This window comes from Carassius gibelio, chromosome B1 (genome assembly GCF_023724105.1).
Source record: "Carassius gibelio isolate Cgi1373 ecotype wild population from Czech Republic chromosome B1, carGib1.2-hapl.c, whole genome shotgun sequence".
NCBI lineage: Eukaryota > Metazoa > Chordata > Actinopteri > Cypriniformes > Cyprinidae > Carassius > Carassius gibelio.
This window is the reverse complement of record NC_068396.1, coordinates 25,545,478-25,562,943: the sequence shown is the minus strand read 5'-3', so window position 1 is coordinate 25,562,943 and position 17,466 is coordinate 25,545,478. Positions and strand designations below refer to the sequence as shown.

At 37.9% G+C, this 17,466-nt stretch overlaps 1 protein-coding gene across 1 annotated transcript; it reads left to right on the top strand.

Annotated features, from left to right (window-relative positions):
• The first annotated feature begins 6,262 nt into the window (after positions 1–6,262).
• crybb1l2 (crystallin, beta B1, like 2) lies at positions 6,263–10,378 on the top strand. Its single transcript, XM_052546316.1, is given in 7 exon segments — positions 6,263–6,388; positions 7,217–7,320; positions 7,561–7,633; positions 7,636–7,678; positions 7,769–7,901; positions 8,401–8,543; positions 9,695–10,378. Coding segments are annotated over 6 exon segments (663 nt in total). The 5' UTR covers positions 6,263–6,388; positions 7,217–7,221; the 3' UTR covers positions 9,867–10,378.
• The last annotated feature ends 7,088 nt before the right edge of the window (positions 10,379–17,466 follow it).

Genomic DNA, 17,466 nt, shown 5'->3' with positions numbered 1-17,466 from the left:
CTGTGAACACACATCTGGAGCTTCTACCATGTACAACAGTGAGCGCAAGCTAGATTAAAGTGATTATTACGTTTGGAATATGGATATTTTTCTTACAAAAACCCATTGATTCGCTACAGGAGGACTTTGTTCACCCACTAAAGTGAAAGACTTTTTTTTATGGATGGGTGCTTTTTATTTAACTTCTTTTGAACTGATGCATGCAACACCCGCTGAGTGCCATTAAACAGCTTGAAAGATCAAAGACATTTTTTTTATAACTCCAACTGGATTCGTCTGAAAGAAGAAAGTCATAGGATGACTTGAGGGTGAGTAATTTATGGGCTAATTTTCAATTATAGGCGAACTAACCCTTTAATTCTTCTCAATACCTAAACTTCACAACTACATTACTAACTATTAAAAAGCAGCAAATTAAGACTTTATTGAGGGGGAAGCCTTAGTTTATCGTGAGAACTGGCCCTTAAAGTATGAGAATGGAATATTTAAAATAATCATAATAAGAGTTTTGCTTCTCTATGCCCCTTTGGCGTATGGTATGTTTTTCTACTGATTTATCACCTAACACATGAAAACTGCAAGTCCTCCTTTCATGTATGGTATGGTAAATTATCACTATGCTAAATTGAATAAAACATGCATAAACATCAAGTTGATATAACATCATTACATAACCGATGTGTCAGTCAAAGGTACAGTATTGCTGTTATGCGAGTGCGTCTGATGCACCAAGTGAGGAATGTGCAGTCAAAGAAAGATGTTTCATCTGATGGTATGTTACACTTGACTTTATTGTGAAAGCAAAATCATTAACACTTTATAAATACAAGGACTGGATACTATGAGCCAATGACGCTGGTCTCATCTGTGTTGTGTTTAAGTGTATTGTCAGCACAGCTGTTGTGCATGATAAATGTGTAGTTCTGGAGAACAGTAGTTTGGCACTACTGTTTTGTCAAGCATTAGTCACACGCCACACAGCACATGCATGGAGCCCACTTACTTGTCACACCAGCCCATGGCCTGTAGAGATGGGTACAGATGGGATCGTTAGACAGCTCTACGTTATGGCCCAAGAAGTTCTCCTTCTCATAGATGACCATGCGACTGCTCTGGTGGTCCTACAAATTGAGAGAGAGTTTGCAAACCTTTGTGCAGTGGAAAGCTTCCATGGATGTTAAAGGTTCTTCATGGAACCATTAATGCCAATAAATCTTTAATTTTTGAGTGTTGTTGCTTAGCCAAAAGAGTCTATTATACTCTGGTCCATAGATATGACTCAGCTCTGTCCTTCATTGTAAATTATTTTCTCATCTTTTTTATTGTCAGGCAAAATCAGTCCAAATCCTTTGAATAGTTTGTGAATGAAACCCTTTCAAAGCATCAGAATGTGCTCACACACTCACAGCGCTACAGATGGGGCGCAGTGACATCATCCTCTCCACATGGTAGCCCAGACTGCCACTGTAGGCATCCCAGTGAGGATATTCTCCTTTTTCCAGGACATACTGTTGTCCCTGGAAGTCATGGTGCTCGTATCTCACCCAGTTGTGCAGAATTAAGAAGAATGAAACATTTTTGATGAGCTTACAATAGGATTTTGAGGTATATATGATGATTTGTTTTCATAAAAAAATCCTGTAAGGTATTTTAACAAGCATTGTGCCCAAACTGTTTTTTTACTGGCTTAGTTTTTTTCCTGAGTTGCCTACAGGAAGCAAGACGAAACCAATTCTCAAGTAATCTTGAGGCATCTCAATCATATTCATAATTAATTAGAAAGCACACTTCCCAACACACATTTTAAATAATCTCAGGATGAAACACCCAAAAGCTTTCAAAAACATCAAAAACTGTAATTTCCTTACTAACTGGTAAGATTTTGCAATTATTAACACAGAGTGGGCGACTCACACGCCGTTCTCTACACGGATAGAGCGGATGTTGTCAAACCCACGCTCCTGGATGTTGCGGCACTCTGAGGAGCTCCTGACATTTGCCTTGGAAATGCTCCTGCTCGAACACGGTCACCTGACAAACACACACATGCCACGGCTCCGTTTTCTAATTTGGAGAAATGTATCTTTCCTGCACACACACAACCACTGGCCTCCTGTCCTTCCATTATGTCCTCAATCTGTTAAAGGGATAGTTTATCCAAAAATGAAATATCTGGCCTCATTTATTCACCCTTAAGTTCTTCTAACCCTGTATGAATGTCTTTTTTCTCTTGAACACAAAGGAAGATGTTTTGAAGAATGTGCATAACCAAAGAGTTGCTGGTCCCCACTGACTTTCATAGAATGAAAAAAAAAAAAGAAAAAAAAACCTACTACGAAAGTTTACATTTATATTATCGCTTTTCCATCGGTGCTGGTGCCGGTGCTGGAGCACAAATGGGAACCTGGCTGCACTTTTCCACAAAAAATCATAAGCCGGTGCCCACAAATGGCCCTAAAATGATGTTAGTGGGCAGGGCTTCCAACTAACAGACCACAGTTTGATAGCCGCCATTTTTTTTTTAAGTTATCACAGATCAGGCAAGTAAACAAGGAGTAAATGTCAGTGGTCCGCAGAAGAGACCAAAGCTCTCCTCGCTATCTGGTCGATGAGGTAAATCCAAGGCAAACTAGAAAGTAGCATGAGAAAAACGCGCGTTGATGAGGAGATAGCAGGGGACATGACAACAGTAGTGTTTAAATGAACCACCAACCAAGTGGTCAACAAGTAAAAAAAAAAGTATTATGACGGATCGAACACTTCCGGTGGCTTCACTGCCTGTTGGCAGTTTAGAACGCGATGAGCGATCCAGTCATATATAGATCAGTGGTTCTGCCCCATGTCGGTAGAAACAGGAGTCGGTTCTGAGCGAGTGCCACTCTTGGCCGAGCACCACCTCCAGCTGCGGCACCAACCCGCCTCCAGCTCCAGTGGAAAAGCGGTAAATAAGGACCATAACCTGTTTGGTTAGCCAGATTCTTCAAAACATTTGTGTTCCAGAAAAGAAATTCATATAGGTTTGGAACAACTCGATGACGTTCATTTCCGGTGAACTATCCCTTTAAATAATACAGTATTCTTCACATACTTCTGCACATCTTGGACAAGAAGCAGCAACCGTCCACAGAGCATTCATCTTTAAAGTCTCAAAATCAATACCTAAGCAGAGAAAGCCTTTGTTAAAATATTGATAGTTTGGTGCCTTGTTTCTCACTCTCAGACAAAGAATCAATAGCTTGTTTCTCACAATTTCATTGTTCTTCTCACTAGAGAGAAAGAGTGGTTACCTTAAAGCAAGGAGCCATGTCTATCCCAGACATCGACGGGTTTGTTTGGATCCTACTAACTCTGTTAATCCTCTCTTCTGCACAAGAGTGAAGGCTTAAAACTTCTTCAAAAGTATTTTACCAACTTTGTGAGATGTACAGTTACGTTTTATACAAACATATAGTTTGACGTACATTTGGGCATTTTGGGAAAACCTAAGGAGTGCTAATGAAATTACTGTCAAAAGGCTACTGGAACAAACATAAAAGTGTGTGTGTGTGTGTGTGTGTGTGTGTATGAATGTATACATATATATACAGTATAAAATCATATTTATTATAATACATGATCATTTTACATGAATAATTGCATCTCATCCGAATACTTGATTCTGATAACAAACAGGTGCTACATTCATGTCCTTTTTATCACTCCGCGAGCTCTCTTTTTCATACAAATACTAAAAAAGTAAATAGCTGACTGTCAACACATTGCATCTCAAAACAACAGTGGTAAAAATACTTTTTGTGACCTTCAGTATGGCTTGTATGATGATAACTTATATATTTACAAGAATAACCAGTCAGAGAGAAATTGGAGTTAAATTACGTTACATGTAACATTTTAGCTAACTCGTCCATAGAAAGTGGATTTGCAGATTACAATTGTTTATCATATTGCATATAAACATATGTAAAATATTGTAATACTGTTTCAGCGTCCGTTGCTAGGCTGATTGTGAGCGGAAGCATACATGCTACACTGCAAATAAGTTATTGTTGTGACAAAGTGCAATTACTTTTGGCACCTAAAAGCTAATAGAAATTAATTGAAGTTCTTAATTTTTTATTTTGTCTTTATGGCTTAATTTCCATAAACCCATCTATTACTCTAGCTTTATCTTACCTGAATTTCCACCTGTGATGCTCCTCAGTCCCGTTTGGAGAGGAGTTTTATGATTATTTGACCCTTCTATTTTATAGCGACCATCAAAGCTGGGTGCGCGTCGCGACGTTGATACTGATGGAAGGATCTTTGAGATTTAGAGGGAGTGTGTGTTTGGGTGTGTCTGTGAGATCATACTCTGTGAGGCCAGAGTTGTCGAGCATTTTGCTCCGTCAGCGCATTGGTTTTGATGTATCCGCGAGCGAGGGCGCACGCCCGCGGTCGTGTGAATGCAGACACATTGATTGACACACAATGGAGCGCGAGCGCCTGTATTCCTATCGGTCAGCACTGTGCATCGTATGCTACACAATGAGCGGCCTATATGTGGAGAATACAGGGATTTGACCCACTGCATACTGTGAACGTCCTCTCTTTCAAAAATCAGAAACATTTTGTAGTTTGTCTACTGTCTTAATGTTTGGAAGACAGCCACGGCAGTTTAGTCATTTTTCGTAAACTTACTCAACCATAACGATTCCACACATTAAACAGGAGATTGATTAGTCTTGATTAAGATTTTTATATTTTTCAATTTGAGGTTTAAAATAATTTGATGCAGGTCCTATAAGTTAAATGATTTTTCCCCCCTTTTCTTTTCTGTTTATACAAAAAAATTGTAGGCCTAACATAATTCTGTCTGTCCATGGTAATTTCATTTAGGAAATGTAACTTTTTCAAATCTTAAATTAAAATATGAGAACGTTTCTTTGATGCAACAATATTTTTCCTTTATAATCAAGTGTACTATACTAAATTCATCATAAATCAATAAATCCCCACTTTAGAATATACATGTAGTGTTCCATTAGGAACTGGCTGCTCCTCATTGTCCTCACCTTGACCCATGGCCCATAACCCATGACCCAGGCCAGAAGTGTTGAAGTAATGGGAATGTGGTTTAGACTAGATGACTAGCTCACTGTTTACTGAATAGTAATGCAAATTATAATGCATGAAAAATGGTATGCCTAAATAAAATCTCAGAAATGAAGGATCTTACCATCTAGGAAATGCATTTTTTACTTTTCTTTTTCTTTTTCTTTTTTTGCATTTCCCCCCAGTTTTGCCTAAAAATATCTTACTGTGTCATCAGACTGACAAATTTTAAGGCAAGAGGTTTCAAACTATGGCTGATATTACTTTCGGTTCATCCATCATAGTCAAACTCATTGCATTATGGGATTTATTGCTGTTCTGAACAAAGCCATTGACGTAACATCTTCACCTCCTAAATAAGAGTGCTTTGTGGCTGTGTGTAAAAGAACATATTTCACATAGGAGATATGTTCTTGTAACATGTTTTTCGGCTACAATTAATAGGCTAACAGTATCATTCAACCATGATTCTTATGTTGTAATTGGTGCTGTTTTGTTGACATATTATCCTAAAAACTAACTTTCACACAGTTGGCAGCATGTCTACCAGAATTTTAACACAACATATGGGCTGCTTATGAAGGGTAATGTACTTTGGAAATAAGATGCAAATTAACTTTTATTGGCACCACATTAGCATGCATTTTCTGAAAAATTTCATAAATTCAGTGTACATTTGGAAATTTGCCAAGTCTTCAATTTGGCGCCTGATGGTTTGGCCTGATGGTGTTCCATTACACTGACAAATGAGATTTTGTTTAGTCAATTTCAGTGTACTGTTGAAGCAGGCTAATAATGTAGTTTTAAAATGATGAACTTCTACTACCACTAAATAAATTAAGCTTTTATGTAAAATATGATAGATCAAACGTAAGCCTTCACTTTGGTAACATTGCTGCTGGTATTTTTCCTTTGGTTTACTTTTATCGGGTTTCCTATACCTCATTTTACAAGTATTGCTGTAATGGCACTCAATATCTTGTATTTTTTGTCACCTTGTAAAAGCTTCAGAACCAGATGCACATTGACAAAAGGTAAGCTTTTGAAAAAGACATCTTGGGTTTGAGAAATAAGTATACTTATACTTAAATATACTCTCTCTCTCTCTCTCTCTCTCTCTCTCTCTCTCTGTTTGATGATGGGGTCATTTCTTTTCTGTGTGTGGGTTGGTGAGCTCAGCAAGTTTGTTTCTGTGGGCCTAATACCCCCATGCTGGGCGCCAGCCTATAAAAGGGACACGTTTGCTTTCAATACACACGCTGATTGAGACAGAGAGCGGCTACTGACTAACACACAGGTAAGAGACTGGGCTCAGTGAGCAAAAACAAAACTGGGAGAGAGCTGATCCCACGTTTAGTCTGGTTGCATAGTCTACAGCAAGGATCCCCCAGCATGGGCTTGTGTAAGAATATCTCGAACAGCTTTGACACATTAGTCACCGATAGAAGGCAATTAAAATGTAATCCTTTTGTGAGAATAGCACTTTATTCATCATCAGGGAGAACTGTAACCTTTTTGTCATAACAGAAAAAAATGAATACAGAAAAGCTGTGGATATGAAGAAAGACAGAAATAAATTATAGGTGGTGTGTTAAATAATGCAGTACCAAGTGATGCAGGTTTTTATTTATTTATTAAACACAGTCTACGATTTAAATTACTGTTAATTACTTGTTGGGGCGGGTGATATTTTAGTTAAAAAGGGCTGCTTGAAGCCTTGTGAGAATCTGGGGCTAGGTTAATTTAATATCTTACGCAAATAATTTGAAGAAGTTGCAAGAATTGTATCATCCAATAGTTCCTCAGTTTTCCATCAGATACCGTAAGGGTCTCATTCCATGTTTCACATTGAATATTCAGCCATCATAATGTACCATTTTTTGATATATTTGTAAATTAGTCATCCCGGGCAAATTGTTACGTATGAGCATTGTACGTCTGTAACACTATTGTGTAAGTGTTTCAAAGTAAGTGGGTGAGGAATTCATTCAAGGGCTATAAATGTACTCGATGATTTGTTGGAATGGGATTAATTACTTGCTTTGAGCACATCACTACATGTCCAACAATAGACATTTCCAGAAAGAAGGCTACGAGTTATTCACGTTTCTCTGCTCCCTTGTAGCCATCATGTCCACTGGTGGAGAGAAGTCCAAGCCTGCCTCCCAGCCTGATGGGAAGGCTGCTCAAACCCAGAAGAAAACTGAGATGGGCGTGGGGAACTACAGGGTATGTGCCAGTACAATATTTACTGATGCATAAAAGTTGCACTTGATGACTGACGAAAGGTGCACGATAACAAACTGCTATATGAAACTGAGTGTCAATTTAGTTTCCATAGAAATACATGTGGAAGTTGTATGCATGCTTTATTTTTACACCAAGCTAAACTAAAAACTGACAACTTTAATTGAGAGTTGCATAACAAGCAAAACTAATTTGATTTTCTTCTTGTTTTCCCTCTCTCAGATGTATGTGTATGATCAGGAGAACTTTCAGGGTCGCATGATCGAGATCTCCAACGAGTGCATGAACGTGTGTGAATGGGCATGGACAGAGTGCGTTCCCTCCGCGTGGAGTGCGGCCCGTGAGTGTTCCCATGATCCATTTGGGTGACTTACCAGTTGTGCATTTCAACAATTCTCCCATTTTCTCTGTGCTTCTTTCTCTTATTTAGTTGGGTGGGTTGGGAGCAGATGAACTTCTGTGGAGAGATGTACATCCTGGAGAAGGGCGAGTACCCCCGCTGGGACTGCTGGAGCAACTGCCACAGGAACGACTACCTGCTGTCCTTCAGACCAATCAAAATGGTATCCATCCCTTCTATTCATTATACACATTTCTGTTTTTTTTTTTTTATATATGTTTTCGTTCCATTTTTAGCAAAATCACTCCAACATAAAGTCAGGTAACGGTTCCCTAAGCCATGGTCCTCATTCAGAAAAATGAGTTTGTTTCCTGTTCCCAGCTACAGATAAACCGAAAAAGGAAAAAAAAAGTAATAATAATAATAATTATATATATATATATATATATATATATATATATATATATATATATATATATATATATATATATATATATATATATATAATAAAAAAAAATTATACATATTCATGAATATATTTCATGTCACGGTAGCCTTGGTGTTTTTGAAGGCAATGTGAGTTTGAATCTAGCTCCCATCATTTCCTGTCCTATCTCACTCACTGATAAAAGTGGTCAAAGAATTTTTTATTTTTTTTTAAATCTTATGCATTTATTAGTAAATATTATACCTTGATCTCCTCTTGTTTGTGCTCCTCACAGGACCCAGAAAAGCATAAGATCTGTCTGTACGAAGTTGGTGAATTCAAGGGCCGTAAGATGGAGATTATCGATGATGATGTTCCCAGTATGTACACCTTCGGCTTTACTGACCGCGTCGGCAGCATCATGGTCAGCTGTGGCACGTAAGTGGTCTCTCATCAAAGAAATCTGAGTAGATTCTGAGTATCTGAAGTAAGAGCTCAACATAAAATATAGATCTGATAGGAGAGAATTTTGAAGTCTGTGATCTATAAGTCATACCCTCACTTCCTAAATCCACCGAGTTTAAAACAGAAATGTGTAGTTTTTCATGTTAAAACACTTTCTTCTAGCTACCGAAAAGCGTATAAAATGTGGCACTATCAAGACATTGATATTTTTCGGGGGTATGGGCAACCCTTTCTCGTGGGAAAATGTAACTGTTTTGCCAGGTGCCAATTTAATATGGATTAATTTGTAATTCATACGTGAATTCAAATAATACATACATTAAAAAAAGTAATAATGAAAGACTTAAACTTAACCAGTACTGAGGGAAAAGCTAATTGTACGAAAGTGATTTGTTCATTTGTAATCTTCAAAACGTAAAATAGTTATGAATTACCAGGAGATTGTTTGTCTGACTAATGGCAGACTTTCTGGAAACCTGTTTGAAAACAGTCATTAATTTTTATCTTGCATTATACACTTCACTTTTAATTTCCATTATAGACACTCAAACTAAATAAGTTAACAGTATCAAAGCTCCTAATATTTCAATCAACAAAATATGGTATAAATCTGGCACTGAAACATTGTTTTTTTGGCAAGACCAACCCAAACTCACAGAAAAAAAACATAACTGTTCTAAGAGGTGGTAATTTCATATAATCTTAATCACACAAAAATGTATGATTTTCAGAAAAAAGTATGAAGGTCTTCTAAACATAACTGACATTGTTGCATATACTGATCATACAAATTATATAATTTGATTAAATTTTATAAATCGCATAATTTACATGAATAAGCCACCAGTTTTCCAAAACATAAAACTGTTACGAATAACCGGCAGACTTTCTGGAAACCTGTTTGAAAACAGTCACTTTTGTCTTGCTTTTCACACTTCAGTGTTAATTTCAGTTATAGTTACTCAACCGTATTAATGCTCTTAATATTTCAATAAAATAATTTCCAGTGTGGTACTTTTGACCCTACAGAACTGAAAAAGAGGCTCTTCTTTATTCTCAAATCTGTACTTGAGTTTTATCCATTCTCTGTGTTTATTTGTCTTTCCTCTCATTTTTTGTCTTAGTTGGGTGGGCTACCAGTATCCTGGTTACCGTGGCAGCCAGTACCTGCTGGAGAAGGGCGACTACCGTCACTTTAATGAGTACGGCGCTCGCCATCCCCAGTTTCAGTCCGTCAGGCGCATCCGTGACATGCAGTGGCACCCAGACGGCTGCTACACTATGGCCACCAAGTGAGGGCTAGGGAGGATGAGAAAGAGAGGGAACAGGGGAGAGAGAAAGAGAGGAGGAGGAGATGATGAAGGAGGGGGAGGGGGGAGGGGCAAGAAGGAGAGGAGGAGCGCACCACCCGTATGAGTCATCCTGGGAAGGGAAAAGAGGGCCAGAGGGATGGAGTTCAGTCAGATAAAACGTCACAATAGAAATTTGGCTGCTGATAACAGATGAAAGAATGGCTTTTTCTTCCCCACCCCTCTTCACCTCTTCTCCATCTTATTCTTTCTTCCCTCTTCCTCCCCTTCCTCATCCTCCATTTACTTTTCCCCCTGAGGAAATCAGTCCATCACAAAGAGCCTTAACTGATGCCTGACTCGTGGGGGTCAGGGATGATGATTGACAAGTGTGGGTTGGGGGGCGGGACAATGGGTGGCAGAGGGAAGGGTGTTTTGGCCTAAAGGCCGTGTAAAACCTCCACATCTTTTTAGAACAGTAATAAAAGCAACACCTGTGACCGTTGTTCCTTGTTATCACTGCTGATTATCTGTGTCCATGGCATTTTATTTTTAGTATTAATGTGTCAGGCCTCTCATATCATCAGATTCCCAAAAATTCAATCTACTATCTAACACCTTCAAGAGAGAGACACGGACCAAATGCTAACATTAATTATGCATTAAAGCATCTGTAAAGGGTAGTATAATATAAAGTCCTTGGTCTTTTGGAATGAAAATTTTCATACTATGAAATCTGAAACTTATTGGAGCTAAGCGGCTAAGGTTGGTATATACTGATAAAAACAAGCTACAGGGATATAGTGACCTAAAACTTTAAAACTTTGGATCATTTCCGCTACATTTCTCATTTTCATTTAGTAAAACTTGATGTACTAAAAAAACTAAATATATATATAATGCTAAAAAAATGACAGAACAAAATTAATGAAATTGAACTAAATTTAAAATTAAAACACAAGATAATACTAAAAACTAACCACAAAATAATGATAAAAGCTATAAAAGTATATCGGTGCACCTGAAATAAACACCTACAGCAATTCGGAAATTGGCAAATTCCTACTCATACCAAATATATATATATATATATATATATATAAAATAATAATAATAATTAAATAAATGCATTAACATCAGCCACGCCCTTTTTGTACAAATAAACAATACTAAACAAACAAAATGTGGTAACATGTTTAAATCACTAATAATTACCAAAAAAAAAAAAAAAAGCGCACATAATGCACACTGTGTATCTTAAGCTACGTTGTCATGTGCTAGACAGAATACTTCAAAAGCACCTAAAGAGAGAATATGGTCATAAAAAATACTTTTGGCCAGTTTTAGATAAGAAAGTAAAAGCAATACTAAAAGACTAAATTAAAGCATACATTAGCATGAATGCACTAAAATAAAATAAAAAATATGATATGACCCATTTAAATTATTTAAATACAGCAATAATCTAGGATTACTCTTTTGAGCTGTCAAATATACTAAACTAAGATTGCATAATAATTACACAAGCTGATAATTAGTTTTGGAGCCTATGCATTGAATAAAAAGCAACATTTGTTCTGCCTGTCAATTATATTGTATTTCATTGCATTTAAAAAAATAAAAATGCAAAAATAAGACCGATATAGTCTTCTATCATCATAAACAGAATGATTGTGGGTTCATATAACACCTGACCAATTTCTTCATACACATGCATGAATATTATATTATCTTAACATAGCACATTTCTAAACCTTGCTGAATGAATTAATAATTTATTTGAAATTGATGTCATGCTTCCCACATAAGGCCAAAACATATACACAGACACAATTAAGATTCATCACAGCTCCAGCCTTTCCACTGACGTCAGTCGCCCTAAGGCCTCACTCACGTAAACACACACACACACACACACACACACTCCAAACACCTTGGGAAATCTAGTAACTCCACATCCTAAGTGTGTGATCATCCCATCTCTCACACCTTTCTCATCCTCACTCTCAGAGAGGTAATGAAGAGAAGACAGAGACATGATTCGGGGCACAGGCTAGAATGATTTAGAGGGAAAACAGACTCGGTGGGATTCTGAGGTAATTGAATCTCACTCTTGTAGTTCCACACAACCACCACAAGAAGGTACTAACAATTGTGTTAAGTCTTTCTACTTAGTTTTCTTATTCTTTTGCTCCTTTTACACATTTTTCGGCTCTTGAAAATAATTGTAGTTGCTTTCTATTCACAACATTCGAGAAATACGTCATGATGACGTCAACAACAGCATGGCTTCACATCTACACACACATACAGTGCAAATATGCAGTTGTCACCTTAAAGGTCTATTTCTACCTATTTAGAATCATATTAGTGATCAGTTCAATTAGATAAGCACATTAGGTTGCCTTAGAAATCCCTTTTACAGTGCAATATCCTCTTTCACTAATGGATATTCTGTATTCCATTTTAACACACACACACACACACACACACACAAATCTACAGAGATGTCCTTTGCTGTTTCATCTCTCTGCTTCTGAAGCACACGCATATACAGACTCTAAAAGAGCTGTGTGTGTGTGTGTGTGTGTGTGTGTGTGTGTGTGTGTGTGTGTGTGTGGCAGGTCTCTTTCTTGCGTCACGGCTGTGTTGAGAGTTAGCCGGGGGAGAAGCGCATCTTTTTCTGGAACTTCCTAAAAAGTCTTTCCGCCGAGAGTGATGTAAGCTATTTGTCTCAGTGTTTAACAAACGAGTGGGTGTGAACCTATCAGTAAGATAGAGAGAGTTAGAGAGAAAGTGACAGAGAGATAGTGGAGGACAGGCAAAGGATGAAGACACCTACAAAGACGCATATTTATCTTACACACTCTACACTGTATAAAAAAGGTGAAAATGTACAGGTGTTACCTTGAGGAGCTTTTTCTACCTGATCTGACTCATAACGGGAACTTTTTTGGTGGTTGATTCAGCAATACTAGTTCATAATTTGAATAAAACCAATTAATTTAGATGTAACCTGACAAAATATTTGAACAATGCACTTGTCATGCAGTTGTACATTTCAAGGATTTTCATCTTCAATTATAATCTGGCACTCTTTTCTCCCTCCGTCTCTTCTCTTTGCCACAGCTTGTCCCTGTTTTGCCAGCCTCCCTCTCTCTTTCTCTCATTCTGGCTGATGGTGTCAGTGCTGCATGTGGATCTGCGTCATCGGTGAGCGGTGTCTGATTGACTGAGTTAAAAATAAAGAGCAGAGAGGGGTGAGAGTGTGTGCGTGAGCGAGTGCATGAGGCTGAGAGGCCAGAAACTGCGTTGGGATGCTGGGGCAAGTCTGAGGAATCTGGGGGAAGAGCCGTATGTGAAGGCAGGATATTTTTAGTGGGAGAATATGAGTTAGTGTTAGATAGGTGTAAAAGTGGAAAGAGGATGATATATAGTACTCATAACCTTTATTTGGAAAAAGTATCTATATGAAGCTCTCATCTGTTGGAAGTGAAAACATCAGAAAACGTGGCAAGGGGATAACTGGAAAATTTGAACGTGTAAACTTGCTGAATATGAGCACGGCTGTCATTTTACTTAAGCGTTATTTTACTAATAAACTATTTTACTTTTTGTTAGGTATATAATCTTTTTGTTTTCACTTTGATTTTAGTTCAAGTTTTAGTAATCTTGTTATTTGTATCTTTATTTTTTCAATATATCTTTTATTACTTTTATTTATTCGTTTTTGTTTATTTTAGTACTTACAGGGATACTCCACTCCAAAATAAAAAAAATGTCATTAATCACTTACCCCCATGTCGTTCCAAACCTGTTAAAGGTTTGTTCATCTTTGGAATACAATTTAAGATATTTTAGATGAATACCGGGAGGCTTGTGACTGTCCCATTGACTGCCAAATAAATTACACTGTCAAGGTCCAGAAAAGTATGAAAGACATCGTCAGAATACTCCATCTGCAATCAGTGGTTCAACATTACGAAGTGACGAGAATACATGAAGAAAACAAAAATAATGACTTTATTCAACAATTTGTCTCCTCTGTGTCTCTCCGCATTACTGTCAGAAAATCAACGCGTACTGCGCGTGTCTACATACCTTACACATACTTCGCACGTGCATGACATCACCATTTTTAAAGGTTCCCTTATTGAGTGTTAACAAGGAAACAACCATAAAAAATCCATAAAATGTTTACTGTTTTGGGCTGAAAAGGTTGTCGTGTAAACAGCCCCTGAAGCATAGGCAGTTGACATTTTGCCTTGCTGCTGTGAAGACACTGACTAATATAACACACCAAACCAACATCAATCAACATCAAATGCTGTAAATACAGGCAACAGGAAAATAGCACGTTGGTTTTGCATGGTCTTGTTGATCCTTGTTCATTCAAGGCAGGCATGCCATTATGAAAATATTGGATTATTGCATGTTGCATATCGTAAGGCTCAGGTAAGATGAAGATGTAAAATAAGAAGTGCCTTCTGTACTGGATGTGCCCTCATGACTTTGTTGTTTGCTCACTTTTTTCACTTTCGCTTTTCTTCAAATACACTCATCTGCTGTAACAGCCAGTCAGAGTGATCTGTCTCACAAACTGCCCAAAACCAATTCACCACAAAAGCAGAGTCAACAGACACTGGCCGACAGCCGACCGTCGACTTGGTTTGTCACAGCCTTCAGCCAGTGACTTCTCAGACAGTATTTGAACTTGAAAGTACCTTCTGAAACTGATTTCGGACAGGCTTCTGAGACACCATCACTGTATAATGATCTATAATTAAACAGAGAGAACTTTGGTCATCTTCAAGCAAATATTGTAAAACCACTACAGGTGCCTCTCAATAAATTAAAATGTCGAGGAAAAGTTGATTTATTTCAGTAATTCAACTTAAATTGTGAAACTCACATATTAAAATAAATTCAGTGCACACAGACTGAAGTAGTTTAAGTCCTTGGTTCTTTTAATTGTGATGATTTTGGCTCACATTTAACAAAAACCCACCAATTCACATCTCAACAAATTAGAATACTTCAAAAAAAATTGTTGGCCTTCTGGAAAGTATGTTAATTTACTGTACATGTACTCAATACTTGGTAGGGGCTCCTTTTGCTTTAATTACTGCCTCAATTCAGCGTGGCATGGAGGTGATCAGTTTGTAGCACTGCTGAGGGGGTATGGAAGCCCAGGTTTCTTTGACAGTGGCCTTCAGCTCATCTTCATCTGCTTTTTTGGTCTCTTGTTTCTCATTTTCCTCTTGACAATAGTCCATAGATTCTCTCTGGGGTTCAGGTCTGGAGAGTTTGCTGGCCAGTCAAGCGCACCAACACCATGATCATTTAACCAACGTTTGGTGCTTTTGGCAGTGTGGGCAGGTGCCAAATCCTGCTTGAAAATGAAATCAGCATCTTCAAAAAGCTGGTCAGCATAAAGGGAAGCATAAAGGGCTCCAAGATTTCTTGGTAAACGGGTGCAGTGACTTTGGTTATCAAAAAACACAATGGATCAACACCAGCCTATGACATTGCACCCCAAATCATCACAGACTGTGGAAACTTAACACTGGACTTCAAGCATCTTGGACTATGACCTTCTCCACCCTTCCTCCAGACTCTAGGACCTTGGTTTCCAAATGAAATAAAAAACTTGCTCTCATCTGAAAAAAGGACTTTGGACCAATGGCAACAGTCCATTTCTTCTTCTCCTTAGCCCAGGTAAGATGCCTATGACGTTGTCTGTGGTACAGGAGTGGCATAACAAGAGGAATACCACAAATGTACCCAAATTCCTTGACACTTCTGTGTTTGGTGGCTTTTGATGCCTTGACCCCAGTCTTTGTGCATTCCTTCTGAAGTTCTCTAAAATTCTTGAATCCAGTTTGCTTGACAATCCTCATAAGGCTGCGGTTCTCTCGGTTGGTTGTACATGCTTTTCTTCCACACTTTTTCGTTCCACTCAACTTTCTGTTAACATGCTTGGATACAGCACTCTGTGAACAGCCAGCTTATTGGCGAGCCGATTAGATGATTGGCAGGTCACCATATTCTAATTTGTTGAGATTGTTGAATTGGTGGGTTTTTGTTAAATGTGAGCCAAATCATCACAATTAAAAGAACCAAAAACTTAGACTACTTCGCTCTGTGTGAATTGAATACACGAGTTTCACAATTTGAGTTGAATTGCTGAAATAAATGAACTTTTCCTCAACATTTAAATTTGTGGAGAAGCATCATTCTCTATATTAATTTCATGCAAGAAATTAAGTTTAAGATGAAAAAAACTGGCAAAAACCTAAACAAACTGAATGGCAGCTGCAACTTTCAAATGCCATTGTTTTAGTTTGACTGTCATTGAATTGAACAGGCAAGTGGATATCATGGACAGCTAGGACTACCATCTATGTTGCCTTCAAAAATGAATCAGAAGAAGGTATCTCAGGGCACAGAATTTGATATGATCATTGGATTTGGATTTGCTTTGCTACTTTCCTACCTCCATGTGCTGCCTCTGAACACAGCTTTCAGACACAGCCGTATACAACAGTCAAAGAAACCACAAGTTAATATCAAGTACCTATAATTTCAGATCAAATTTGGTGGGATATTTTGAATTTTTTCACCCATCAACGCAAATAGTTCCAAAATAAGCCAAAGTATCAAGTTTGCATGTTGTCTTGAAGCAAGACAATGCAAAAACACTGAAATTCTGATTAATTCTTTTCCCTGGGCAAAACGACAGGACAGTGAAAGACTAGCAAACTAGCAAATCCCTTTTATGCCAACTGCCAGACTTTTTGTTGAAACACCTTGTACATCTCCAAACTAAAAAGTCATAGATAGATACTTAAAAAATGTCAAAAGCCAAAGGCTAAGCTCATGTAGCAATATTTAGCTAATAACTGCAGCCAAAGCAATCTAGCTAGTTTAGCTAAAATCATGGCATTTTCGAGTTTTCCTATCATTTTTCTATGTGTGTGGTCCGCCTCCTCCACATTATAGGTCTCTGATCTGAATCTTAGAAAATGGCTTGGCCAATCAAATCAGAGGACTGGAACAAACTGTTGTATAAAAACTTTGGTCACATTGTCACATTCATAGAGAGACACGTGTACGGTTCAAGCTGAGCATCACACTAGCACATTTCCACAATGCACATGGAGGGTCAGTTATACTGTGGCTGTGTCTGTACACAAACATTACACATTTTGCCTTCAGAACACTTGCCCACACTCCGATCACAAACACAGAAGGCAGTGAGCAAACTAACACTTGTATCCCTCTCTTTGAGTCTGACAAAGAGTCAGTGCAGAAAAGAAGGTGAGAAAGAAAAGGAGTTAGAGAGAGGAAAACAGCACGGTGAGGAAAGTGAGGATGTCACAAAACAAAAACAGAACAGAAAAAAATGAGGGAATGAGGCAGGAAGAGTTAAGAAGAACTGTAATCTCAAAAGGCACATGTGAGAGAGAGGCAGAGAGAAGGGATGTGCCTGAGAGAAAAACAGAAAGATCTAAGATTTATTAAAACAAAAATGAAGGCCAACACGCAGATGCGACTGTGTATCATTAATGACAGAGGAAACAGATGAGTGAGAAAATAACAGAGAA